This window comes from Ascidia mentula, chromosome 5 (assembly GCF_947561715.1).
Source record: "Ascidia mentula chromosome 5, kaAscMent1.1, whole genome shotgun sequence".
NCBI lineage: Eukaryota > Metazoa > Chordata > Ascidiacea > Phlebobranchia > Ascidiidae > Ascidia > Ascidia mentula.
In genome coordinates this window covers 7114702-7142477 of record NC_138570.1, presented here as the reverse complement: position 1 = coordinate 7142477, position 27776 = coordinate 7114702, and the positions used below count along the sequence as shown (strand labels likewise).

At 45.9% G+C, this 27776-nt stretch overlaps 4 protein-coding genes across 4 annotated transcripts; 1 reads left to right on the top strand and 3 right to left on the bottom strand.

Annotated features, from left to right (window-relative positions):
* Positions 1 to 70: 70 nt before the first annotated feature.
* Positions 71 to 4423, top strand: LOC145902708 (uncharacterized). Its single transcript, XM_082990790.1, has 12 exons — positions 71 to 274; positions 398 to 593; positions 766 to 859; positions 1026 to 1159; positions 1231 to 1299; positions 1367 to 1505; positions 1565 to 1728; positions 1989 to 2167; positions 2684 to 2868; positions 3062 to 3121; positions 3470 to 3594; positions 4182 to 4423. Exons 1-12 carry the CDS (start codon positions 78 to 80, stop codon positions 4380 to 4382), a joined length of 1743 nt encoding a protein of 580 aa, XP_082846916.1. The 5' UTR covers positions 71 to 77; the 3' UTR covers positions 4383 to 4423.
* Positions 4424 to 4569: 146 nt separating this feature from the next.
* Positions 4570 to 16219, bottom strand: LOC145902799 (uncharacterized). The gene is made up of 2 exons (XM_082990898.1): positions 16143 to 16219; positions 4570 to 15880 (listed from the first exon to the last, which is right to left on the bottom strand). Exon 2 carries the CDS (start codon positions 15781 to 15783, stop codon positions 4570 to 4572), a length of 11214 nt encoding a protein of 3737 aa, XP_082847024.1. The 5' UTR covers positions 15784 to 15880; positions 16143 to 16219.
* Positions 16220 to 18730: 2511 nt separating this feature from the next.
* Positions 18731 to 22427, bottom strand: LOC145902798 (putative ATP-dependent RNA helicase DDX43). Its single transcript, XM_082990897.1, has 17 exons — positions 22349 to 22427; positions 22185 to 22280; positions 22061 to 22117; positions 21946 to 22001; positions 21754 to 21883; positions 21640 to 21679; positions 21431 to 21577; positions 21099 to 21252; positions 20720 to 20838; positions 20552 to 20662; positions 20353 to 20494; positions 20081 to 20269; positions 19660 to 19787; positions 19477 to 19586; positions 19272 to 19400; positions 19113 to 19210; positions 18731 to 18904 (listed from the first exon to the last, which is right to left on the bottom strand). The coding sequence occupies exons 1-17, from the start codon at positions 22425 to 22427 to the stop codon at positions 18731 to 18733; spliced, it is 1959 nt and encodes a 652-aa protein (XP_082847023.1).
* Positions 22428 to 23300: 873 nt separating this feature from the next.
* Positions 23301 to 27671, bottom strand: LOC145901328 (CUB domain-containing protein 2-like). Its single transcript, XM_082988957.1, has 9 exons — positions 27424 to 27671; positions 27051 to 27194; positions 26563 to 26786; positions 26076 to 26304; positions 25435 to 25601; positions 24908 to 25154; positions 24526 to 24686; positions 24033 to 24233; positions 23301 to 23765 (listed from the first exon to the last, which is right to left on the bottom strand). Exons 1-9 carry the CDS (start codon positions 27501 to 27503, stop codon positions 23398 to 23400), a joined length of 1821 nt encoding a protein of 606 aa, XP_082845083.1. The 5' UTR covers positions 27504 to 27671; the 3' UTR covers positions 23301 to 23397.
* Positions 27672 to 27776: the final 105 nt, after the last annotated feature.

Sequence of the window (27776 nt, the reverse complement as noted above, 5' to 3'; positions counted from 1 at the left end):
TATGCATTTATTGTCATTATTTGGCAAACATATTAACAGAACTGAAGTTTCCTTTATTATTACAGATTGTTTCAAATATGCGTTCGTCTAGATTATTATACTTGTCCAGAAATGTTTGGAGTCAGCAAACAGCCAAATTAACATACGCCTGTGCCTGCACATGTAATTTTCACAAATTATTAGAACGCTCGCCCCCAAGTAATCGCAACACCACATTCCATGTGCCCAAAAGACACTTTCGGAATTCAAAGTTCGATGATGACTTCGACTTTAAGTAAGTGAAAAATTTGTAACTACAGCATAAATAAACAACACATATGTGGAAAGAAAATTTTAAGGCAACCATTACCACATTTGTTGAGACTAAACCAAGGCAAAAAAATGTATTGTCGTGCAGTGATATTTTTGATGATGAAATAAGCAGACATGGTGAAAGAAATGACTTTGAAGGAGGGTTTAACCAATATTCACAACGTGAGGACAGTCTCAGTTTTGCTGATGGGTTGACCTCCCTGGATTTTAGGCAAAGGGAATTGCCTGAAATTACTAAAAATATTTACTTAGAGCATCCTGATGTTGCTTCTCGAACTGAGGTTTGTGTATAACTTTTAAACATCTCTGTAATCATTTGATTTGTTGTAAATGCTTTGCATGAATTTTATGCACTTCAGTTGGCAGATCAAATTCAATTTAAGCTCCTTTTTTATTGATCAAAACAGTTCTGGTTGTATGTGTGATTGTTTGCCTGTGTTTTTTCTGTGATAGGAGGAAACTAAAGCATATTATCAAGAGCATGACATTTCAGTCAGTGGCCCAGTTCCTCGGCCCATTTTCAATTTTGATGAAATCAGCCTACCAGGTGAAAGTGGTTCAATAAATCTAAACTGGTTTCTATTTTAACTGAAGCTCATAGCATATTTGCAAACATACAGCACAACAGACTAAATATGATAATTTGAGGAACTATTTTGTCCACGGTAGCTGCCCTACCGATTTGCTAACCGAAAGTTTTACTTACTTTGCAGATGATGCAATGAAAAAATTGTCAAGAATGGGTATAGATGTACCTACCCCAATACAATCTGTCGGCATTCCAGTTGCATTATCAGGGAAAAATCTTATAGGAATTGCACAGACTGGATCCGGTAAAACGTTGTCGGTAAGAATTGTTTCATGATAAAAATGGTGGCTGCATATTTCTGACCCAAAACTTTACTTGTATATTCACAGTTTATACTTCCTGCAGTACAACACATACAGGCACAAAATGTGGTGACCAGGGCATCGGTAGCTGTAACGGTAAGTCATGATTTTCATACAACAGGAACTATTTCTTTCAATGTTGTTTTTGATTTTCTGTTTCAAGGCCCTTGTGTGTGTTCCAACAAGAGAACTTGCTGTGCAGTGTGGAGAGGTTGCAGCTGCAATGGCAGGAAGGCATGTAAATGTTGGTGTTGTATTTGGAGGCACCAGTAGATCTGCTCAGTTTGCCTCTCTTTCCAGAAGTAAGTATTGCACTTCTACATTCAGTTTTCTTACTGAACAAATGAATACTTGCATTTAGGAGGTTGTGATCTTTTAATTGCCACTCCGGGAAGGTTGATGGACTTTATAATGGCTGGCTACATACAATTGGATAGTTGCAGTTTTTTGGTTCTTGATGAAGCAGATCGTATGCTGGACATGGGCTTTGGGCCACAAATCAAAAAGATTGTTGGCCAAATAAGGGTAAGGTGACCTTACAGCAAGTTGTTTGTTGAAGTGTTAAGATGATTGAAGGGAAATGTTACATTATATTTCAACTTTGAATGGTTTTAAGGTGGCAAATAGCTAAATTTTGCTTATTTTAGTGAAGGACATTTATTGTAAAATGTAAGATTGATATTGTTTTTAAATTAAAAAAAAGGTCTGATTTTAATTTTTTTGATAACAAGCTTGAATACAACTGAAAGAGTAGGATTGTATGTAACATTTGTATGCCTTTTTAGCCTGACAGACAACTAACAATGTGGAGTGCAACATGGCCTGAAGAAGTAAAGACACTGGCGAGAAACTTCATGGGTTCTGACGATGCCGTTCACCTCAAAATTGGATCATCTGAGTTAACGGCCAATGCCAACGTAGAACAGAAATTTTTTGTTTGCAAGGCTTCGGACAGAATCTCTGGGTGTGTTTTCATTGTAGTATAGTTGGGTCAATAACTTGTGTTGTTGGGTATTAAGTGCAGATGACAAAGTCAGGAAACAAAGTTGACTCTTTATGTTGTGTTCGAATAGGACCATTGCACATAGACGAGGATACACAATTTATACTGGACTCTTACTTGGAAAGAAAACAAACTGTATTAACCCACATTTTCAAACATTTGTATATGTGAAGACAGAGTTATTGGAATAACTCTGTTAAGTTAATTTTGTCTTGGTTAGCTTAGAATACATTGGTAGCAGAATTGTTTCGGGCATTATTGATCCCACAAATTGTTAAAGATAGGTGAAATATGTATAAATTTTGTTTCAGAAATGGATAACCTTCACCTAAACTTGTTGTAAATATGGGGCCATTGTGATTGACCAAAGCAAAAATGAACCACAACCCCTAATTTTGTCGAATGTGCCAGGGCTAGCACCGGGCTCAATATAGCATATATGTAAATGTGAAATGGTTATCATTTTGCTATTTGCAGGTTTGTTAACACACTCAAGGACATGAAAGAAGAAAGTGAGAACGGAGTACTTCCAAAGACACTGGTCTTCACTAATACAAGGGCAACAGCCGACTTTTTGGAAAGAAATCTTCGGCAAGCCGGAATACGCGCCAATTCTCATCATGGTGGAAATACTCAAAGCAGACGCGACCAAACACTGGACAGTGAGTAACGTTGGTGAATGGCGAAAAAGGGTATTTAAACCTGGGCATAAACATTCTCCATTTAGAACAAAAAATCCAGGAAAAAAGACAAATTTTGTGTTCAGTGCGACCAAAACAAACGTTTAGCACGCTGTTGTGTTGTAAATCGTCAGTGTTTATCTTGATACATTCTTATCAAAAAAATTTTTTGCAGATTTTCGAAGAGGCAGGTTCCGAGTCTTAGTTGCCACGGACGTAGCTTCGCGTGGATTGGGTAGGTCTTCTGTCTGTAGTTATTACAATTAAGAATATAGGGCCCTGTACAATGTGCAGAATACACAAAAGTTAACGGACTGAATTTCTGACCAAATGTTTTGATTGGGCATAGATGGCCACTGTTTCGACCTATTAGGTCTCACCAGTTTGGTATGATTAATGTTGACGGTCTTGTAAAACAGCCAGGCAAAGGCTTGCACTGTCATCCACAAGTAATTGTTTGCTTGGCTTTCACGCTTCTACTTAAGTTCGTTTCTTGGGACTCCGATATAATTTATCGGCTTCGTGAACCAAATAGTGTCAGCACCATCTATAAACCCATCTTTTTGGCATTTGTCGACGACAGATGTTCGTGACATAGAGATCGTCGTGAACTACGATTGCCCGAAAGATTGCATCGACTACATTCACCGGATCGGTAGAACCGCACGTGGAAACAATAAGGGAACTTCCTACACCTTTTTGACGGAGGTAAATATATTGTGGTGGATTTAAGTGAATTTGCGCGTTTCGCGAGTTGTATAAACTTCACTAGTATGTTGCTAACGCTGCCAGGCATACTATTTAGTAATGAAAAGCTTGTTCATATAAACGCATTAGTAATGTTCATATAAACGCACATGGGTTCGCACTTAATGATAAGAGGGAAACCTTCTTTCCACCCGTTTATCGCAATTTGATAAACGGTCTGCACGACATGCCCCCTGGTTGAACGTGATGGTCTTGCGCACCTCGAGGCGCTATGCTTTAGACCTCGGTATCGTCCGGTTGACGCGCATTTTCTATTAATGGTGTCCCCCCCTCCCCGCTTCTTAGCTTGTGTTGTTTCTTTCGCCCCTTTTTTGCCTTTTTGCTTTATGCGCGCGTGACTATTTATCGCCGTGTGGGCGTTTTTTACTTCATTATCCTGATGAAGGTTTGTTGTATAACAACCGAAACGTCGAACAAACAAGTTTTTCTTTTGCCAGACGAGCTTTTCATCACTAAAAAGTATAAACTTCACTTTATTAATAATTCCAATACAAACATAGATATTGAATTTGTATTTGCTTTTCCAGGAGAATGGCGGCATCGCGAAAGATCTTATTGAAACACTAGAAAGTGTGGGGCACACTGTCGACCCCAGGCTGTACAAGCTGCGTGATTGGCATCGTGGCACGAAAAAGAGCAAGGGGGGTCGAAGCCAGGGGGGTCGAAGCCAGGGGGGCCGAAGCCAGGGAGGTCAAAGCCAATGGCGCCGCCGCGATGATTATTACTAGTCGCTTTTCGTTTGTGCGCATTATATTTCTCGCTAAATACAAAAAACAAATGTACGAATGCCATCATATCGATACAGTGGCTGCATGGGTTTAAAACGCGACCGTGAGTGTACAATTTTGTACAAAGGCATCGTATCCCAGAAAAACGGGATATACCTTTTGATTGTGTTGCGAAATGATGCACATGCTACGCATTTTCGTCGATCCACTTCGACACGAGCTCGAGGTTCGTGAAAATGTAAACTTCGAATTCTTCGTGCAGCGCAACGGTCGAGATCCCGACTGCATACCAGTTTATGTTGAAAGGACATTGCAGTAGCACGCCTTCCGTCTCAGGCTTGAAAGATAAACCCTCTGGCACCGTGGGAACGATTTCCGATTTTCTAGGCAGCCTTTTCTTGGCGCACAAATATTCTCCAAGATTGCTGGAAGGAACGTATGACAAGCAGTCGCGGTCGTCCAAGATTCGCATCGCCATGAATCTTGTCCACGCCCATTTCTTCGAAGCCGCCGACTTGAAGAGCATGTCTTCGAGCCATTGTAGCGCCCAGCAGGAATCGGCCTCGGGGCCCGCGATGCGCCCATCGGGAATATTGGGAATGCAAATAGGGGTCACGGTGGGCGTGGAGGCGATTTTCTGTTTGACAAACACCAGTGCCAAGTCGCCGATAAGATTATTCCGAGAAAAGTTTGGGTGAAGCACGATCTTCGTCACTTTCAGGAACCCCCCTTTTTCCTTCTTGCGCATTAGGTCGGTTTGGTCCGCGAACGATACAACAACCTGATACTGACTGAATTGAAAAATATCGTCGAAATGGGAATAATGTTCTATGCAGTGGGCGGACGTCAGAAAAACCTGACCACTGATCATGAAAGCGTTGCAGGCGAAGTACTGACGGTAGAGAACCATCGCTTGCCACTGCGACCTCAGCGGTTTAAACGCGTTATCGGTGGCTATGAGACGGCGGAAATAAATAGCACAACCCCGTTTTAATTTTGGCCAAGCGGAGGTAAACCAATGTGCGGAAAACCCGTTGGCGTTGGGATTTGAACGGTGGTCGGAGTAAAACAAGACTGTCACATGACCGTACAAGGTTGACACGCTAAATTTCGGTGAGTTCACGTGGGTTCGCTGTAACACGTTGCCCCGCGACGTTTTGCCCTCGTACACAGCGAGGTAGTCGGCTGCGTTGGCTGATTCACCCGATTCTGCGTCGCGAAACTCCGGTTTCTTTGTGGGATTTTTTAGGCGCACAGCGGAAAAGTGGAGATGCAGAACCCGTTTTCCTTTGCTGCTGCGCACGACCCAATAGCAGGACACGTCTCTGGGATACGGGTTAGGATAATTAGGCGTGGAGAAATCGCCCAACAGTGCCGAATACTCGGTGCCGCACATGAAGCTACATACAGTGGATAAACTACCGACGTCAACCTTACTGTTGGAGTTAATCCAAGTTGGGTGGTTGGTGCTGGGCAGCCCAAACCAGACATAACTCCCCTCCCAGATCCTATGTTGGCCGTAGAGTGAATCGTCTATCGCAAAGCCACCGAGCAGCATCTTAAACTTTGTCGATCCCACGTTTAAACTTGCGCATTTCACGATTTGTCGATTGTTCCCCAGATTGCACGCCTCCATGATTACTTTGCGGTGTTCGGAAAGTGTCAGACAATCTTGGCGGGCGACGTTTTGTAGTCTTTCGCTGCCATACCACTGCCACAGCTGAAAGCCGTCTGTTCTGTCGCAAGAGACCAAATGGACGTACTTTTCGGTCTTGGCCGCAGTCAGACACTTGTTGGGATTTCCAGGTAGGTGTAATGCGACCGTGAAAGAAGCTGAACGCGCCGCTTCAAGCGTGTCGACACACTCCGGGTCTTCGTCGGGCGACCAGCGGCCGTTCAACTGGCACTCCGTCGATTTGGCTCCCACCAGCAAGTAGCTGTCATCGCACGTAAACTGACATATGGTATCGGGTACGACGCCATCTTTGCTGTGACAAACTTGTGATGATAGCTTGCGATGGTATAGTCGAAGTAGAGGTTTGCATCGGAACTTCCGGCATGTCACATTTGCGAAAGACCAGGTTCGTTCGGTCTGACAGACTCTTACTGCTGGGCCAACCAGAGTAAATCCTGTTAAGCATGTCACAGACAGCGTGCTACTCGGTCCGATAGCACCGTTATTCAATTTGTCGTAAGTAATATCCTCCGTATTGCTGAGATCCAGCTTTGTGCGTGGGCACCAGTCATCGGAACACACTGGTTTCGGTAGCGACCAATTTCCGTCTGTACACGTAATCGATTCGACACCAACCAAAAACGTACCGTACGCACAAGAAAATCGGCAAATTTGACGCGGCGCACTTGAGTTGAATTCGCAGCTCTTGGGAACAATATTTCCATTGCGTACAGGTTCCAGTGGTAAGCAGAATAACAAGCAGTCGGCACGTTTGCCCGACCACTCATTGTCTGGCAAACAAGATCTTTCTCTGTCGCCTACCAAAGTATAGCCTGGCAAACAAGTTGCTTTGCAAACTGTCCCTACCGGTCGGTGGTCTTGTTCACACAGATCAGGCGACATTTCTCCATTGATAGGTGGCTGAATCGCAGGGCATACAGGGTCGCACGTCGGAAGCGACTCACTCCACTTTCCGTCAATCTTGCACAACGTGCTCGCTGCCCCGTTAAGAACAGTAGTTGGCGGACATTTGATTTTGCAGACCGTGCCATCCTGCACTTCGCCCTCGACACAAGCACGCGGGGTGATTCTCATCAGACCGTCTGGCGAGAGCGCTGGGCAACTTTCGATTCCGATGCAAATTGGAGATTCCGACGACCACTCGCCGCCCTTGTTACAGAGGACCACCAACTCTCCGCGCATTGCGAAACCATGTTCACAAGAGAATTTGCATCGTGTGCCCTCCACTATATATTCCCCACGACATAAATCGGGGTCCACGCTTCCGTCGTATGGCGCCTCCAGTGGCGGACAAACACCTGTGCTTCTGAATCCGCAGAGGCCCCGCTTTCCTGAATAGTGGCCGCCGAACCATTCAGACGACACCATTGCAACTGACTTTACGTCCAAGGCTCCTCTGTATACAGGCCCGGCGTCCAGAAACAAATGCAGGTCAAACAGCTTCAGATAAGGCTGTGATAACGAATTGGGTTTGGATGCGCAGTCCCATCTCTGTATTTCATCTGTTGCGTTACACGTGGTGACTGACATCGGTCCACTTTTTCCAGGTTCGAATGGAAGAACAATTGGAGGAGCGTTGGTTGTGGACGTGTTGGATACATTAGATACCCTGCCTACACGAATTCTACCCAGTTGGGCAGCGGTGTCCGTCGGCTTTGCTACGGACCTGTTTACTGTCAGGCAATACTCGTTGTCGACGCTTTGCAACGTGTACCGTGAATTCCACCGCCACAACTGCGGGAGGTAGGAATTAATACAAGCCGCCTTCACCACGGCAAGCGAGCTTGTGATGGTCAGACAGACAGTCTGCTTCTGATAACGATTCACGCTCACAATTCTGAACTGCACTTCAGGGACACAGGAGAATGGCTCACCTGACCACTTTCCCGACGACTGACACTTCCTGCTCTTGGACCCCTCCACGCGGTAGTCCGGGTCACACTTCAGGGTGCAGATACCGTAGGTGCACCGGGGCTTATTTTGGTGCCCATGGTCGGGTGTGTCCAGAGACGGACAGGTTTTGATGCAGTCGTAGTCGTTGATCGGCTCCCATCGCATATCCTCCATACACGTGGTGAAACGTTCGCCACCTACCACCGCGTAGCCATCGGGGCACATCAACGTGCACACGGATTTGATGTCCAGTTTGATATCTGCGCACGCGCTTTCTTCGTATCTTGCCAGACCCTGTGGTGTTGGCGGTGTGCGGCAACTGGGAGCACAGACAATCGTCAGGTCGGGTTCCCATATTCCAGCGACAGTGCAAGTCACGTCAATAGGCGCGTCCTGACTGTGCAAACAGCGCACTTGGCACATTTTATCCACGTCACCGGATTCGGCTCCGCAATTTGTTTCAAGGGGGTGAGTACCCTCTGGTAGATACAGACCCGCGCACTGGCCTTTATCGCGTCGTGAGCACAGTGTGCCCGTTTCAGTCTCCGTTTCAGGGTTGTAAGTGTACAGCAAGCTTGCTGCCGTTGCTTTACTCCTTAGTATTACTCCGTCCGACTTCTCCCTGCTTGTGTCGAGTCGCAGTTCGTGGCGAAGCATTCGCAAGCTATACGGCTGATCGCTGTCGCAAATCCACTGCTGAAGTGCATCGCTGTCGTTGCAGATGCTTGTGATTACAAACGCAATTTCGTTTGCCTCGGCGGCAGCGATGCAGCGTCCGGTGTAGATGTTTCTGATCAAATTTGGACCTTGCCACGTCCACCCGGCTTGCGAGGCACCGTCAGCGCACTTTTCCCATTCGACCAGGGTGACTTTGAAGTCCGTCTCGCCAAGACAGTACGTGGCGAAGCCGATCCTGTTAACAATGATCATTGGATCAGGTTCGTACTCACACTGAGCAATGGGTGGAGACCAGTTTGCCGTTTCGTCGTCGATTTCTTCGCACACGGACGACACGTACGCCATTGGCACGTGATCCTCGACACATTTCACGTCACAGCGTGTCCCAATGACAATCGCTTCAGTCGGACGACCCAACGGAGTTCGGCATGCAACGGCGCCGTTTTGAACGAGCGGTTGACCGCACTCGGTCAGACATCTTGAGATGGGCTTGCCACTCCATTCACCATATTCCTGGCATTTTAACGTCACCGACGATTTGTTATAAGGCGTCCCTGTACCAGTTGGACAGAACACATGACAAGAAGTTCCGACCTTCTGTGGTTTGCTCTGACATGATTCTGGGTCGAAGCGGACGTTATCTTGCTCACCAAGCCCGTCACAAGACTGTACACACTGCGCAGCTTCACCTGTCCACGTTCCGTTGCTGTCACAATACCTGATATCTGAACCTAACAAAATGTGCTGGGTTTGGCAAGAAAACTCGCACTCCTGGCCTTCAAATAAGTCGCCGCCAAGACACGAAGTGGGAAGAACTTGGCCGTTTTCTAACTTAGTAAGTTTTGGGCATCGTCGAAGGCACTCTCCCAGTTCATCGGACCATGTACCGTCAGGCATACAAGTGATCTGCTCGTTACCCTGCAGCTGGAAGCCAGGTTTGCAGATGACCTTGCATTCACGACCCGGAGTAACAAACTCGTTGGCACACGGTACAGGCTCCAACAGATAGTTGTCTTCTGCATTCACCGCTGATGGGCATGGAGCCTGACATATCGACTGTTTGCCGGTCCACGAACCGTTCGCCTGGCACACTCGATACGCAGAACCGACGTGAATGAGCGTTGGGTCGCATGAAAAAGCGCACACGGTGTCTGCTAGTGAGCTGCTTTCCGAGCAACGCCCTGGAACAACCTTACCTTCGCTCGGCGCCGGCAATACCGGACAGGGTTTAACACAGGCCGGTTCGCTTGTACTCCACTTTCCATCAGCCTTGCACATCGTTTCCGCGCTTCCGCTGAGCACGTGTTCCACCTGAGGACAAGTGTAGCTGCACTGCGTGCCCTCTAAAATCGGCATGTCGTGACTTGTGCATTCGGAGGGTTCCACCACGCCGTGCCGTATTTCACTGAGGACGGGGCAAATTGCTTTACACTCGGGAATGTTGGCGTCCCAAACGTGGCTTCTCAGGCATGTGAGTGTGGACTGACCGACTAGCTGATATCCAGAGGGACAGGACGCCGTGCAGGAGAATTTCTCCGGCAGACTGGCAGTTCCCGCACACGATGTCGGGCGGAACTGCACTGAGCTGTTATGCGATACCTGCAATGGTGGGCAGGCGCGCAGGCAGGTTGGCACATCGCCCGACCACCGTCCAGACTTTAGGCAACGGACAGACTCGACTGCTGAGCCGAGAATGTAGTTGGCTTCACATGAGAAACGACATTGAGTGCCAACGGGCGATTGTGCTCCAGTGCAAGGTAGGGGCTGTGTGACGAGTTTACTACCGGCTTTGATTGGACGGCATATGTTTTCTCTTCGTGCCGAACAGATGTAGGTTCTGTTCGTAAGCACCGTCTTGGCATAGAAGCTGGTGTGTTGCGTAATACCGGAGTTCTTAGAGATCATAAAGTCAATACTGGTATCCGAATGCAAGAGGATCTTAAAAGTTGAGTATGGAAGGCTGATCGGATAAAGTCTGAACGAGGTAAGGCGAAAAAACCAAGAACGCTCCGTTCCCGGACATTCCCAACGCTGGCGTCTGCTGTCAGGATCACAATATTCCAGCGTAATATGTGGGTCGTCAATAAGCGAGGTACCGGCCAAGCAAAGGCGCGTAGCTACGTTCCGAATGAGGTCTTCGTGATACCAAGCCCACCGGTCCCACGCAAAATCGAAGCTGCACTTGCTCTCATCTTTGACGGCCGGCATGCGGAGCAGTGAGGCATGTAAACATAAAGTGGAATCAGGCGGCGTGCTTTGAAAAATCATAAACTGGAACTCGTGAGTGCAGGTAGGTTCGGAATCGGACCATAATCCCGATTGAAGGCAAGAACGCATGTCGGTCGGACCCTCAATGACATAGTTGGGGTTGCACGAATAAGTGCACATATTGCCTGCCAAGGGTTTTTCGTCAAAGCATTTTATTTCACCATTAGGGGGAGCTATTAGGGCGGGACAGGTCGTTCTACACACCGGGTCCCTTCCAGTCCATATCCCTTCGCCTGTACAGGAGCGAATTTTGTTGCCGTCAAGACTGTGCGCGCCAGTACACGAATACACGCAGGCATCGCCAGCTCCCTTGAAAGGTCCGGCGCAGTTTGTGGGTAGGATCCGACCGTTCGTGACTGGCTTCAAAGCGGGACACGAACGAACGCAAATCGGCGCTCCTGACGTCCACGAGCCATCGTTAAGACATGTGTGAACTGGGTTCACCATCAAGATGTACCCGTTCGGACAAGAAAATCTGCACACGCTCCCGCTGGTTTGTTCCTTCGTTAAACAATCTTCCGGAGTTGCTTTCAGTTGTCCGGAGGGGTCTTGTCGGGCAAGACAGTTTTTATGACAGATCACTTCTTCTTCCGACCACGTGCCGTCGGTTTGACACACCCTCGTCTCCGGACCCGACCGCTCAAACTCCACCGTGCACTGAAACCTACATTCGGTTCCCTCGAACGGTTGGCCGTCGACACACAAAACAGGAGTAACTTCATAGAACACTGGCTGAAACGGCGGACACGATCGTTTGCATTCGACTTTCGAAACGTCGTTCCACAGCCCGTTGCCTTGACAAACGCGACTCTGCTTGCCAATCAGCTGGTACCCAGTTTCGCAGCTGTATCGACAGTATATGCCTTGTTTAATGTGGTCGGAACTGCCGTCGCAATTGGATTCCACAAGACCATTTTCAATAGGAGAGAGGCCCATGCATATCGCTGCACTCCTGTACGAGCAGACAGTCCCCACCGCGGTCTCGTTTATCCCGTAGAAGTGAATGCCACGTTTTGAGATCCATTCTTCGTCGTCTTTGCTCGGATCGACGATAAATGCGACTCGTGGGCGTAATACCGAATAACCCAGCACAAAGTTCTTGTGATGAAACGTCTGGTGTATGCTTGACGCGTCGAATGAACACTTCCACTCGGCGTCCGCATCTTCGCAGGAGGAAAGGTTCAGCGATGAGTATGAGAGCTCGCTCTCCGGGTTCAGGCATTTCAACAACCCGACGCTGCGCACATGGCGGTTACTCAACCATTCCCACTTTTGCTTGTCGTTCTGGTAGTCACATGGGGCAAAATGTATCAAGCCCGAAGCCTCGTTTGCTGCTGTCAAGCACGATGAAGCGCCCGATATTTTAATGAGAAAGTGAGCTACTTTCTCGCATGATGACAGTGCGGCGTTCCATTGGCCACTCTGGGTGCAGGTGACGTGTCGATTTTCGTTGGTGGAATAACCCGAGTCGCACACGATGGTGCATATCTCGCCTTCTGTGTTTAACCCCGTCGTACAGCGTTGCGGTTCCATTGACGCATGCGGCGGTATTCCGAAATTGGGGCAGATTCGTTTGCACTGAGGCAACTCTCTGCTCCAGGAGCCGTCGTTCTGACACACGTAATTGACGTCCCGCGGAACTGGCTGGAAGCCGGGAGCGCACGTGACGCTACAGCTCTGGTTAAAAGCTATGCTCGACATAATGCACTGCAGCGGTACAATGTAGCCGTAGTTGGGTGGATTTTGCCATTCACATTTACCCGAGCCAGCGACGATTTTCTGGCACACCGGCGGCGAGGCGCTCCAAGCGCCCGCTATGCACTCTAATTGCTTAACACCTACAAGCCTGTAGTGCGTTAAACAGGAAAACCCACAAACGTCGCCCTCTACATTGGAAGTGGTGCAGCGTTCTTTGGGAGAAACAGTTCCATCACTGGGTGCGGACAGCGCAGGGCAGTAACTAACACACTCCGGCATTGGTTCGCTCCACATTCCGTTGCCAAGACACCACAACTCCCCAGAAGCTCCGGAGCGCAATACCCTGAAGCCTGTATCGCAGGTCACATCGCAACTTACGGCGGACCAGGGAGCGACATTGGCCGACATGCAAGCTGCATTACTCGCCTGCACATCCGGCGAAAGTTGTAGGGCCTTGCAACTTCTACGTTTACAGAATAAATCAAACGAGCTCCATTTTCCATACTTCTGGCATTTTATTTGGGCCGTCGTGGATCCTGAACTGAGCTCGTAGCCTTCGTCGCATGTTACAGTGCAGTTCGTGCCTTCGACCACTTGGCCCTGGCACGAAAAAGGTTCAATCGCAGTTCCTTCTGTAAGCACGATCTTCGGACACGAATCACTCGCTCCCAAAGAAGTGCCACAGACTGATCCGTTATTACCGTCGTTGTAGACCGCGAGCCATGAGTGCGTTCTACCCTTGGTGGTTAATTTGCCAACAAATAACGAAGGAATATTGGGCTTCGACTGCAACATAAGGTCGGTGCCCTTAATATAAACGGCGAAGGCTGTTTCTGTAATCCCACACTCCCATCGCTGGTTTGCATCACCAGTATCACAATCAATTAATTTGACAACTTCGTTGACCTGGGCTTCGGAAACAGCCAAGCACCAGCCCGTTTTAACGTGTTTTAGCTGACCGGCGGCTGTGCGTAACCACTGTGACGTAGCGTTAAATGCACCACATTGGGCCGGGGGTCGCTTGACCACAAAGTAAGAGTTGTGATGCGAGTAGTGGCTCACTGACACGCAGGAACCGTTCGATGCTGGGTGCAGGGAGAAGTGGTGCGAAGGCAAGCATCTTGCTGAAGGTTCACTCCATTTTCCCGTGGAAAGACATACAGACTGGGCAGGTGTCACGATAGAAAAGTCTGGGTCGCAGATATACCTACAAAGTTTGGAGTTCGGCGAAGGTTCGGGGCCTGCACAGTCCTCAGGCATAATTGTCGCGTTATGGACAGGCAAAAGCGGGGCGCACAAATACTGACAGGCTGGTGTTGTCACATTCCACACACCACTCTCTAAGCAGGACGCGTTGGCCTTGCTGCTTGGTATTAAACTTCTTCCACCCAAACAAGAGTGGAAACACGTCGTTCCATGCGGGTAGAAATCACCACCGCTGTCGCATTGCACAGAACCGTAACGGGGAACTTTGGGCCGTAAGCAGGTCCGAATACATTGCTGGGACGTGTCGTTCCATTGTCCGTCGGCCAAACACAAAACCGCGGCCGATCCTTTCAGCACATAGCCGTCGTTGCATCCGATTCCGCATACGTTTCCTTCGTCACTCATCCCAGTGGGGTTTGGACACGATGAAGGCTTGGGGACGATGCGACTGTTTGAGCGGAGAGAAAAAGGTGGACACTTGCGTTCACAGCGCGGCTGCTCTCCCGTCCAGCGCGCGTCGGCTCCGCACGCGATATTTTGTTCCCCCACCAACACGAAGTCGGGTTCGCACTGGAAAGCGCATGTGGCGCCGCGCGCTAGAAAGGCACTGGAAAAGCAAGTTGGGGGCGACACACTGCCGTTAGTAAACCGCAATCCGTCCAAACCCTGGCAAATCGGGACACAGTTGGGGGATGTACCTCCTTGCCACAAGCCATTTGCACAAGTCACCGTCGATGTGCCCGAATCAATTTCGTAACCTTGGCTGCACAAAAAAGAGCACAACTGCCCACTAGGACTGTTACCTATGTCACAAGTGTCTGGACTCCAACGCCCATGGGCGACAACCTCCAGAGGCGGACAGTAGCCGTTGTGCACCGCACCAAAGAAACTAGTCACGGAGCTGGTTTCCAAGTTTTTTAGCAGCCAGTTAGTTTGCACATTTGGTTTTTCGCTTGCGTACATCTTGTCACTCGTACGGTAGCCGTACCATAAATACAGTGGTTGGCCTCGGATCTTCAAAGTGTAGTTTTCGTTTGTCGTTTCGGGCCATTCCCATGACTGGCGCGGGTCGGACGCGTTGCATTTCAGCATTGTGGCGTTTGCCATTGGTTTAAGCGCGTCGAAGCCGAGACAAAGTCCAGTCTTCGAGTTTTTCAGTAAGTGCCCCTGATGGATCGACCAGAGATTGCCGTGCGATGGTTCGCAGTCGTCGCTCGGTCTTTTTTTTACTGTCTTTTTCTCGCTCTCTGCGCACACCGACGTTTTTTTCACATTCAACACCAGTTGAAACTGCTTTTCGTAAGTACAAGTGGCAGCTTCTCCCGTCCATGTACCGTTCGCAGTGCACACCCGCCTGGCAGAACCACTAATGCCGTACGACAAATCGCAGGTCACCTCGCACGCGAAGCCAAGTATGCTCTCCACAACTGTGCACTCCAACGGCGCAATCTGCGCATTTTCGGGACTGAGCAACGTCGGACAAAGCTTTTCGCATTTTCCCAAGGCCTCGGTCCAAGTACCGTCGGCTTGGCACATCACAAATCCCGAGCCGCGAAGACGGTAACCTTTGAGGCAGGACAGAGCGCATGTGGACTCTTCGACATGACCCGAGCACATCAGATCCGAATTGACCGGGGGGTTTAGTCCCGGACAGTTTGCAAGGCAGCGTGGTTGGGCAATATCCCATACCCCACTCTCGGTGCAAGTCAAGTTGGTTGGACCGTCAGAGGCGAAACCACTATCGCACGATATCACGCAGAAAGTCCCACTGGTGACCCTGGCGGTCGCGCAAGTTACCGGAAGCACATCACCGTTGGCGGGCGAGTCGATCTCCTCGCAGGTGTGCACGCACCGAGGTGCATCACCGGTCCAGTTGCCATGTTTGGTGCAGCTTCGTGTGGGCGGTCCCAGCAAACGGAAACCTGGCAGACAATTATAAACACAGGACATGCCATCGAACATCGCCTCTTTATCGCACGTGGTCGGGTGCACTTCAGAGTTGGCGACCGTGTCCAGTTTAGGACATTTGGTCCTACACACCGGTACCTCATCCGTCCACCTGTTGCCGACATACCAAAGAATATAACAAGAAAGTAAGCAGACATACATAAATAAATTTAAAAAAATTTACATAAAAATTGCAATGTATTCTACAGATTACTAGTAATGATTTAAACAAGAAAATTTATTGGCATTTAATCAATTCGGAAGCTTACTTACCAGTAAAATTGTCTGAAAATCATTAAGGATTTCCATTTATGTAATTGGTTAGATAAAAGTTAGATCACATTGCATTGCCTTATAACTCAACTTGTACGTACCTTCCATTACTGTCACAAGCGATCGACGTCTCCCCGTAGAGCAGTGTGTCCTCGCGACAAGAAAACACACAGACGTCGCCTTGCGTGGTTGGCTTGCTTGCGCACAAAGCAGGAACCACTACCAACTCATCGGGGATCTTCAAATGCGCACACTGTCGTTTACACAGCGGCGACTGTGCACTCCAAGACCCGTCCTTCTTACACACAGGTATCACGCGCCGAGAGAGGACGTGTAGTTCGGAACATATATGCACACAACGCGTGTCTTCATTGACGGTGGTGTTTGTGGTACATTCACTGGGCTCCATGCGCCCGTGCAGCAAAGGTGGAAGCGGAGGGCAAGGCTTACTGCATCGTGGGTTCAGGCCGTCCCATACTCCGGTTGGAAGACAGGCGCGTACCTCACTGCCCAGCAAGGTATAACCGCTCGGGCAAGAAAATTGACACTTAGCACCTGCAGGAAATGTCGCAGAGGTGAAAGTGCAGTTGTAAGGTTTAACTTCGGTCAGTGAGGGAATGAAAATTGCATCGCATTGTTTTGGTATCACTTTCGGAATTCTTGACACACGGCTTAGCGGCAGGGGAACTGATTTTAGGTCCACCGGTGGTATCGGTCTTGTCAAAAAGCTTCGTGTTGAGGCGGAGCGGACGATGGCTGCACCTTGCTGCATGACCATATCCGATGGGTTTATCCGCCAATCCTTACTGCGTAGAAGATTTCGTCGAGCAGTTTTCATCATCAACGTGAGGTCGATCTTAACATCGGCGTAGTCGGTCTCGTTGTCGCTGAAGTGAATGTCGTGCTTAAGTGTGAATAGCGTTTCTTTTACTGCCGTTGCACGTCCTTGACTCTGCAAAACGTGATAGCGACAGGAGCTGAATATAAACCAAGCCATAAAACGTTGTAATTTGCTCAGGAAGCACTGACAATGTCTTCGTTGGTTTTATCACAACAAAGATGAGTTCATATCCTTTTATCTGCACCCGTTCATTGTTTCGGGAATTTTTAAAATGCCAGCAATTACATAAACGAGCAAGGTGTGGCACGCGACAGGAAAGTATGAATAGATATTGAGATGTGCACCCCCATCCTATACAAAGGTTAAAGGTCACATTGCAACTATACGAATGGAACCCGAGCTGGAAATCTTGACAGCAGTGCCATGTTTCGAATCCAAGTCAGACACTTCCAGTATTGGAAGAAAATGGTAATAATGCATATATAGCTTTTTTACCTTACCTGAACTTTACCCGAAGTGTCCAACGACGTAGCTACAATGCTAGAAATAGGGTAGAGCAACGAATCGTAAATTGGAGATATCTTTGAGACGAGAGTAGTTTTTGCCCATACTTTCGTGTGTTTCGTTTCCCAGGTTGTTGCAAAGTCTATCAGATTATAACCTGCAACACAAAAGGATTACCAGTCGATCTTTTTTGCTTCAAAACCCGAAGGTATTTAGCAACTCATATTAAAAAACACAATTTTAGGGTTTTAGCCTTCTTTCAAATGAAATTTACCAAAAAAACATTCTCAAATCTTATGTTTGTGAAGCTTGATTGTCTTACCTCGGAGCTCGTAAACTTTCCAAGTGGCATGTACGGGTTCTGGTGGAATAAACTTTATCACTTCCTCAGAAAACATAGGTAGAATCACAAAACCACTAACAACCGAAATTGCTATAACGAACAGCAGCGGCAAGACTACGAGGTACCACCTGGACTTGAGCTGTTCAACAAATATTCGTCGCTGATAAATCGGACCCAGTATTTTTAAAATGCTTTTTATTTCAGCGTCAGTCACAAGCGCTTTTCGCCGTTCCGACAAATCCCTTTTCTTGTTTTCTGTTTTGTCCAAATTTCGCCTTCGCAGTCCTTCTCCATGCGACACAATCTGATGGACTTCTTCTGCAATTTCTGTGCGTGGCTTTTCATGTTTTGGGCTGTGTTTAGACATGGGAACTTCCTCCCCAGATTTTAGATCCAAACGTGATTTCGACCGCGTTTTTTTGTGTTTGTCTTTTTTCTCAGAAACAACCTCTTTTGCGTGGCCTTCGTGAGGCTTCGTATGCCGTTTCGTTTTCATTTCAGAGCGACTTTTCTCTTTTTCGTGTTTGATGTCAGCGACGGGTTGTGGCATTCCTGAAGGGTGCTGAACTTCAAGTTTTTCGCTCGGCGAAACTCTGTTGGTATCAGGCTCAATTCCATCCAATACATGACCTTCGGCTTCCGCCATAATGCAGTTTAAGTGGCTGCACACTAACCTCCTAAATATCAAACAAAATGTTCCAAGTTACAACCTTTCTTTACAAACTAGTAAGTAGCACTAACAGCTTACCTGCCAACCCAGCAACAAAACAAAGCTATTGTCGCGCATTGAAATCCCTTGTTTTAGATAACTGTGACGTCACACTGGACTCGTAAATTTAACAATTAAGCAAAGTCAGCGAGCAGATTCCACGAACGATTTTATCTTTGTATTTCAAGTGAATTTTCGGAAAGAAAGCTAAGCAGGGTGTAAGGCAGTGAAACGATAAGACAACAGACAGACCGAAACGCGACTTATGTTGTCAGGCCAATTGTTTTATGAACTAAAAGTTAAATCGGTTCATGGAGTCCCGGGAGTTTCCGAAACCTCGTCTTCCACCGCCTCGGGGTCTTCCCCTGTTTCCCCCAAATCCTCGACCGCTTGATCGATCGGCTTCTTTTCTGTCCTTCATTGCCTGAAACCGATCGGCCATTTCGTACAGTTCAATTGGAACGTCCTGGAATACGAAGAGCAAATGTGGGCCTCACGTTGGAAAAGTCATTTTTAAAAACTTTTTCAGCCCAATAAAAATAGGACTCATTTTTCACCACCTAAATGTTACAACATGCCGAAAACGTATTTAGGTCAAGATTGATTCGAAATAAACTTTATTTGTTGAGTTTGAGGTAGCCTACATAATTGCCTTGCTTGCAATATCATTATACCTGCAGTGCTTCTTCAAGAATTGCGATCAATTCCTTCGCCGAGCCCCAGTCACTTCTTGTCACAAGGGATATTGATACACCAGTTCTTCCTGCACGACCTGTACAAATAGATACAGTCCCAATGCAAGTCACAGAGGCTTATATGAGCACAATGTTCACCAGTCCTTCCAACTCTGTGTACATACTCCTCTGTGTTACGCGGGAAGTCGTAGTTGATCACGTGGGTGATGTCCTTTACGTCAAGGCCACGTGACGCGACGTCGGTAGCGACAAGAATTCGAACTGCACCTGCGATGACGGGCATTGAAGTAATATACATACTTGTACAGCAAACCAATGTTGTGCACAGATAAGGATTAATTACTGGTTTTGAAGTCCTCCAAAGCCTGCTCCCGGTCGTACTGCTCTCGGCCACCGTGTATTGATTGGCAAAGTACGTTGCGAAGACACAGATCTGACGACAGGTCATCGCATCTGAGAAAATGCGAGAGGAAGATATTACAACGACGTGTCATAACTTGGGTTCTGTTTAAACGTAAACACTAACACAATCTTCTTGCCGACAAACACAAGCGCTTTATCGTCGGGTTCCATACTTTCGAAAAATTCAAGCAACCATTTACGTTTGTCTTCTTCCGGTATGATTTCGATGATTTGTTTTACTGTGTGGGTAGCCTGACAGAAACAAAAAGTATTTTACATGCTTAACGTGCGAACAAACCGGAATTGCATCACAAGTTCATGAAAGAATGGGTGTTCGAAGATTATAGTGTAATTTTTTAAGACTTTGTGGTTTAGGCCAAAATATAAATTACCACCGCGAACTATTTTGATTAAAGATTATACACATCCCAATGCAGCTAAATTAGCTGAACACGGAGTAGCAATTTCCAATTCAAAAGTATCACTTTTTAAAGCCAGTGCTAAATGATCAACAGCTTTTGGACAGAGTTAAGATGAATATTTACTGCAAGGTCCAGAGATCCGACGTTGATTTGAAAGGGGTCCTTCATGTAACTCTGCGCGAGCCGTCTGACTCCAGTGGGCCAAGTAGCTGACGTCATAAGCGTCTGCCGATCCGGTCGAACGTCCAACAAGATCTTCATGATCTGGGGTTCGAAGCCCATGTCCAGCATTCTGTCGGCTTCGTCCAGCACCTGAAGTATTGCTCCATTGTTTTTTTTATCAAAACGCACAAAATCTCATAAATTTTCATAACATATGTTTGAGAACGACTTACCAAGAATGTGACGCTTTTGAGTGAGATAACATTGCACGCTAACAGGTCATTGAACCTTCCTGGAGTGGCAACAATTATTTCCACTCCGCTCATGACAGCCTTAATTTGATTTCGTCTGTCTCCACCACCATAGACGCACACACTTGAAAAAAACGGGGTTTACCAACTGCACAAGCAAAAGAGTGCATTTGTTCTATACCATCGGATACCACGGTACGTGTATTTCTTCACTTCTTGTTCAATTTGAAGAGCCAGCTCTCTAGTGGGTGTTAAGACGACTGCACTTGGCCCTTCGCGTTTCGCACGAGGCCTAAACGGGAAATATCAGTTATGCAAAGAATGTGGTCACGTGAAACTGGGCTCTTACGTGGGTTGAAGGTCAATGTGGATGAAGGCTGGAAGAAGGAATGCGAGAGTTTTTCCTGTGCCGGTCTGAGCGATTCCTATTACGTCGAATCCACTTAACGCCGTGGGCCACATTTGCGCCTGCATATTAAAAACAATAAGCTTGCTCTTTAAATCACTTCCATGTTACTAAAAGCATCAATAAAGTCAGTTAGAGATGGCCCTCATTAGTAAGCACTTGAATGATTAGGCCTTAAATATTGGCTTTTTTCCCAAAATAGCATAACATAAGTAGGCAATATCAGAATGCATGTAGACAATATTAGTGGAAGTATTTTGTACAGTGATTACTGCATGAGAGAGAGAGAGAGAGAGAGAGAGAGAGAGAGAGTCATGCACACCTGAATGGGTGAAGGATGTTTGAAACCCTGTTTGTATATTTCCCTGAGAACATCTGGGTAATGAGCAAATGCTTGTTCAAAAGTCTTCACAGGATTTAAAAATTTGCGACCATTGTCAGATAAATCAGCAACAGCAACATTAAAATTTTCAAACCTAAAATGATACAAAGTCTAAAGGTTTGCAAAACACAATCAATACATGCATATTACATTGTGGTCTGTGGCCCTTTATTTGCATAAAATACAAACTTGGTAAAATTACACTGATATACTTAACACCTGCATTCTGTTTACTAACAAATTTTTCAAAACAAAACAACCAAACTACCGACCTCCATTTGTTTACCTCCTTAGTTGTCATGTCAGCTACATCATCATCTTCGATGTAAAAATTTTTCACCACTGGAGGGAGGTGTGCCCACCTGGCAACAGACTGTTCCCTGCATTGTGTATTGACGCTTGACCAATCTATGAAACCACTGCAAAAAGGCAACAGTAGGTGGAATTGCCATATCATTTACTGCTATGCCAATAAACCTACTCTGGTGTTACAGCTTCATCTGGTGATTGTTCATTGTTTCCTGCATAGAATGCAAACTATGTTTGAGACCAAGCCTAATTTTAATTGAAGAACAATTTCATGATATGGTCTTACTATATTGCTTCCTTGCATTCAAAGGGTCACTCAATAACTCTTCTATTAACTTTCTGGCTGATGCACATGTGTCTTGATTGCCAGATATTATAACTGGGACAGAATCATAGTCATCAGTGTCCTTTTTTACCTAAATCACAAAATATTACAACATACTCTTCGATTTACAAAATAAAATCAAAAAAAAAAAACCTTAATTCTGGTGTTGGTTTGTTCCTGTAATTCCTTAATTTTAGATCCTCCCTTTCCTACAAACAAATGTACAATATTCTTGACAAACATTGGCTATGTAAGCATAAAACACTACCTATAATTCTTCCAACATCATTTGGATGAACTAACATTTCCACAAAATGTTGTGGTTCTGAAATCAAAACATGTATGTATTGATAGCTTTATATATTTTCATACCAGCCACATCACAAAATTACCTCTGCGATAGTCATTTCTGTTGTTGAAATGCCTGCTCTCTTGAAGCCGTTGGCTCTGCTGATGACCCCTTCCAAACTGAACTCTTTCAGGGATCTCTAAAACAAAACAAGATTAGCAATCAGAAATCCATAATTTTATTCATGAGAAAAATTTAAATACTTGCCAGAATGATGTATAACTGGTCCTGGGTGTCTTGTTTCCTGAACAGGAAAGCTACTGTTTTCTTCATCCCAATCATCCATGCTAAAGGTTCAGTTTGACCAGTGTTTGTGTGACCAAATGTATCTAATGAAACTGACAATAAAACACTCTATAACCTTTACATCATCGACAGTGTTACACCAACCCATTCTCCCGTACTAGTGTTTTTTAAATACTTGCGCGCCTCCCAGACCATATCAATTTTTTTCGATCGTTCAGGTATGTTTGCTTAGTCGAAACTGTCTGATCGTGGCCTGTGAAGACGGTACGCTGTGGAAATGGTTTACAAACCTAAACAGCACTCAACTTACATTTACTTCAAGCGATGTATGGTAAAACAGTTGCAACGGATTTATCACACGGAACGGGTTGTCCCGTTACCGTTTTTATGACACAATGGCATGTGTCACAAGTGACATGCACATCCCACATGTGACAGTAAGAGTGACACTCAACTCCAAGCATGTGAACTTACCAGCGCGCGTCACTTGTCACGCCGAAACAATCCTTACCACTATTGCAGAATTGCTATTCTCGTTTCCTATAAAGTAATGCAGTATTCTGACAAAATACATTTGACTATGGTCTTGTTTTTTTGTGGAATTGAGGTAAATTTCGATAAATCATTCCAGGATGCTTCTGGACAAAACTTGGCTGCGTGCGGGAATTTTCGGTTCTCTTAATTTTCGGTAAGCCCCAAGTAAAGTTTTTTGACATAATGCGCTTTATTGCAAAAACTAAACTTGCACGGTTAACTTGTAATTAAAGTTTTTTTCCAAGCTTCTGTTTTTACCTCTATTTTACTTAAAGGTTAACGTAGCTAGCTATAATAATGTCAAACAAACCCTGCCTGTCATGTGACATGCGTCTGCCAAAGCCAATGAGACCTTAACCTATAAAAACGCGTTTGACGGCAGAAAAACCTTTTATTTCAAGCAAACAAAATTACATATCGTACAAAATGCCCACATGGTGGCCAAGCGGTAGAAGTGATATCGCAACCAACGTCAACTACTCTCTTCTCTTCTTCTTCTTGGTTGCGTGCTTCTTTCCTCGCTTGCGCTTCTTTTTCTTCGGCTTTCTGGGACGACAACGACGGATCGCCTTGCGCATGAAAGGCACGAGATTTCTTCGGTAAGATTCCATGAAATCATTAGGATCCACTACTGCAGCAACAGCGCTGCCCGCCAAGAAATAACGAGAGCGCCTTGCTAGTGGAGGTAAACATGAAGTACACGGTACGTCAAGCCAAAACCGCGAGCCTCGGCGTTTTCCTGCAGTCATGCGCCCAACCTTGTAGTTTTTCAGCAGGGATATAAATATTCTCGCACTCTCGTCTTTTCGAGATTCACGCACTTTCAGCAATTTGAAAAGCAGCACTGCAATAAAAAATACATGTTTTTTGGGAACTGTCAGTGATACCACGAGAGCGCAGGCGATCGGTTTCAATTTTACGTGTAAAATCAAGGTATCCAGGATATTTAGTGTCAATGAAAAATGTTTATCTACTGAACTATGCATGTTTGTCACTCCAACATGACAATAATCTTAAATTGCGCAAGGCCACTGTAATCATGACGTCTGTGACATAACAGACCATTTATGCTGTCCCATAGATAAGATAATGTCAAGAAAGGCATTTATACCGTATGAGGAAGTGCAGGCCGCCTCGGCAAGATCCTGGGAAACGCAATCCGTCGGACAGCCGGTGGTTTGGACAGTGCTGGTTGATTGGGGCGCGGTTGGTCTGGCTGTGGTCGACGGCGGTGACGTAGGTGACGTCATGGCGAATGTTGCCCTGGTCGTTGTTGTCGGAAGCGTTGTGGTTGGCGCTTCAGTTGGAATTTCTGGCGAAAGTGATAATGTTGAGTTTTGGTCGTAAATATCCACAGAATGTTCTAATCAAAACTATGTTCCGAAGTGGGGGATCTCCAACATTACGCCACCTCAAAGGTCGAAGCAAGCTGTGACATCACTCAAAAAAGTAACGTCAGTTTGACGTCATCATCATTTTGGGGTTTCTTGATATCTGGTACATATAGATACGTACGACTCCGCACTATATACCCAAACTATGAATATAGTTACTGAAATCGGACGGTATAAAATGCTATGATCCAAAATTTTGTCAAAACTAACCTGTCGTAGTCGGGAGCACTGAACGATATTCTGCCCTGAAACCGGCAGCGCTTCCACCGGAATCGGTAACAAAGACAATGAACAGCTCGTTGGTCAGAGATTCGAGAACTGCGTTCTGCATTGAACCGCAGTATCTTGCCATTGGAGTATCAAGCTCTTCGCTAAAATCAAAAACATTTTACCAAAAATTATGGCGATAAGTGGAACAACATGGCGTGATACACGGTTTCCACAAATCAGTGAGCAAACAATCAGCGGCAATATATTTGGAGAATGCTATGATTTTAAAGAATTGGAAATTGAAAAAACGCTATTGATTGGTAATTGCGAACCTGTTCAGTTATTTATCATCACTTCAAACTTACAAGTCATTTTACTTTACCTTCCACTATATACAGCGACGTAATCAAAGATGCATCCAGGGTCTTCCTCCAAAGCAAAATTGGTAAAAGTGACAACGATTCGTGAATTGGGAGGCAAAGCGATGCGCCAACTACAACGGAGGTTCGGATCGTAGTAAGCGGTCCTCTTGTAACCGGGGCTAGAGAAGATGCCGTGATGCGAAGTGAGAACTGTTGTAGATCCGCAGATCGAATTGGACGGATCGGTTGGCTTGGCCGTTTTTTTCACTGCGACAAATCGTGAATGTTTTCTTGACTTTACCAAAATCTTAAAATACTATTTAACATTTTTTACCACAACGGGATTATCCCAGCCAGGAATTCGATTTTTCCTGGTTGATTGGTCGGACGCTTGTCCGATAATACAACACTGCAAACGTTGGTGCAGAACGTAACCCAGCTTTCTTTGTGCGCCTTCTTATGTTTCAAATATATTGACGGTCAGCTTTGCATTCAGTCTTAAACACCATGATGATGGTGACTTTATTATCTAAATTTGTCGACCAACCTGGTGGAGAAGTAACAGTGGTGGTTGGAATTTCAACGGTCGAATATCTCGCCATAAACCCGTCGTCATTTCCGCTCGAATCGGTTGAAAATATTACGTACATTTCGTTTCCAATTGAATCGATAGTATGAGGAATGTCGGATATTTTGCAAAATCGCCCAAGAAATCTATCAGAAAAATACGCGGTTCGTCTTGCTGGAAAGATTAGAACCGAAAGTCGTGATGTAAAGAGCGTTATACTGACATCAAACACAATTGATTACGTCAAAGTATAAATGGTCATAAATAAAAAAGTTTTATAAACTATCTCATTTCAGCGATTAAACCAGGGTTACATAGTTTTTTAGAACCTTTTTTAGATGCAGAAATAGTACTCGAAGTATTCAGTCAGAAAACATTTACCCCGAAAAGGGAATCATCGATTTAACTAAATACTCAGCCCAATGTTTTTAAAACGTTTTTCATCCCTCCAAGCCCCAAATTTGTCGCAACATATTCAAATGCTTACTACAGATTTGTGTTATGCATGCCCAGTCAATTTGTAATAAATTGTTATGATTGGGAGGTCAGTGTTTATCCAACGGCGACCACCTTGAAAATCACTGTTTCAGACCAAAGCGTTACCACAGCCCTCGACTAACCTCGTTTCATCCGAGTTACTCCAGCCTCCCACAACGGTGACAGCGTCATATTTGCATCTATCCGACAGTTCGAGGGTCATTTTGAGAAATGTCAGGCGAATACTCCGGCCGGGTACCGTACGCATGTGCCAAGTGCAAGTCATGCTGTTCGGGTAGGGGGACTTGGGGAAATTAACGCTGTTAAACGAACCCTCGTCGTCAGTCAAAACTCCTCCGCACGAGTTGGGCGCTGTTAACAAGCATGGGTAGTTTGGAGTTATTTTTCATATGTTTTTCATAATTCATAGATATGCTAGATTTTACTGCATGTCAAGCTAAGGTAAATGTCCGTTAAAAAGCTGAATTATAAATCAAGGCGTTTTTTTTACCACACCAGGACACCCTGGGCACGAATCCCGATCAGGTTTTCTTCTAGGCATATGCTGGGTCGGGTCGGGCGCTTAACCGATGTTGAGTTTCACTGTCTAATTTGAACAAATTTACTCACTAGCGACTCCAGGCGAAACGGAGAAGAAAATGGCCATGAAGCCATTTTTCTGTGTGCTGTCATCCGATTTCAATTGCATCAACATTCGGTTGGAAGTGGCGGTGAGGTCGCTCGGCTTAAACGCCCCACAAAACTTTCCCAACATTGGGTGCAATGTTGTCGGGCCATTGTAAATGGAAAGGCTGTCGTAAGCACAGTTTGGGCTGGATTCCACGTTGAAATGTCTAAAAGTGAAATAAATGTATTTGAATTGTATCGCACATAAAAAAACAGGGATACAATTTCGCGATTTTCTATTGCTTTAAAAGTGAAAGTTGTTGGCTATACCACCCACGCAGATAACGCAAATTGCCCTTAAACCCAGACAACGACGACGTTTATGACGCAGTTAAATGATTGTAATTTTGAAAAGAAATAACTGCTTCGAGGCACGGGCGTTCGAATAAATTGTAGTGCTGAGCGACGACCGCCAATATACTAAAGCTTACTTGAACGTGAGGAATATGGTGCGGTCTCTCTCCACTGTGATTTGCCACCAACAGTTTGAATCTGGATCGTACGCCCCTGGAAAGTTGGGAGACAGAATCACACCCTGACCTTCGAGGATTGTGTGATTGCACCCATTGTAAACGCTGAAAATACACGACCGTCTGAAGATATCGGTAAAGTTTACGACAGGCATATACTAAAGAAACATCTGGCCTTTTGCCTTGGTAGCCGTTACGAAAGAACCGGACTTTGTCGAAACAACTGTAATACTGAAATAAAAATCCTACGTAGGTTTCTTGATGACATAAATGAAGTGAACATTACACATCCTATATAAAAAATTTTCTTTGTTTATTCGTGCGATCGGCTTACCTCCCTGTTCCGTCTTGGGCCTTTACTGAAAACGCAAAACTAGAAATGATGGCAGAAACCATCAACCATAACAATTTCATAATTTTTCATCAGTCAGAACCACACAAAAACACTACCTATGTCGAATTCTGGCGCTGCTACTTGTCTCTGGGCCAGTCCTATGTTCTGGTAGTCGTCAAAAACTCTTACACCGAGGCATGACGCCCGGAACCCATTAGCAGGTGCCTTTTTACGACACACACGGTCCGGCGACAAGGGCCCCAGACGTCTGGCTATCTCATCTTTGCACTCTATTTAAGGAGAACAGAACTGACCACAAGAATGCCGTCTCGTTGGAAAGCGTATGACCTTTT

Bases quoted from the DNA above. Each gene is read 5' to 3' on its own strand.
- LOC145902708 (XM_082990790.1), top strand. From the start codon at position 78: ATGCGTTCGTCTAGATTATTATACTTGTCCAGAAATGTTTGGAGTCAG. The intron at 1,506-1,564 runs GTAAGTATTGCA...ACTTGCATTTAG, and splicing joins GTTTGCCTCTCTTTCCAGAA to GAGGTTGTGATCTTTTAATT. The intron at 2,869-3,061 runs GTGAGTAACGTT...AATTTTTTGCAG, and splicing joins ACGCGACCAAACACTGGACA to ATTTTCGAAGAGGCAGGTTC.
- LOC145902799 (XM_082990898.1), bottom strand. From the start codon at position 15,783: ATGTTCGATGGCATGTCCTGTGTTTATAATTGTCTGCCAGGTTTCCGT.
- LOC145902798 (XM_082990897.1), bottom strand. From the start codon at position 22,427: ATGGATGATTGGGATGAAGAAAACAGTAGCTTTCCTGTTCAGGAAACA. The intron at 22,002-22,060 runs GTAGTGTTTTAT...ATTTGTTTGTAG, and splicing joins TGATGTTGGAAGAATTATAG to GAAAGGGAGGATCTAAAATT. The intron at 20,495-20,551 runs GTATAGAACAAA...GTTTTTTTCAAG, and splicing joins ACGTACCGTGGTATCCGATG to TGTGTGCGTCTATGGTGGTG.
- LOC145901328 (XM_082988957.1), bottom strand. From the start codon at position 27,503: ATGAAATTGTTATGGTTGATGGTTTCTGCCATCATTTCTAGTTTTGCG. The intron at 26,787-27,050 runs GTAAGCTTTAGT...TTTCACTTTTAG, and splicing joins ACCATATTCCTCACGTTCAA to ACATTTCAACGTGGAATCCA. The intron at 24,234-24,525 runs GTTAGTTTTGAC...CACTTTCGCCAG, and splicing joins AGTGCTCCCGACTACGACAG to AAATTCCAACTGAAGCGCCA.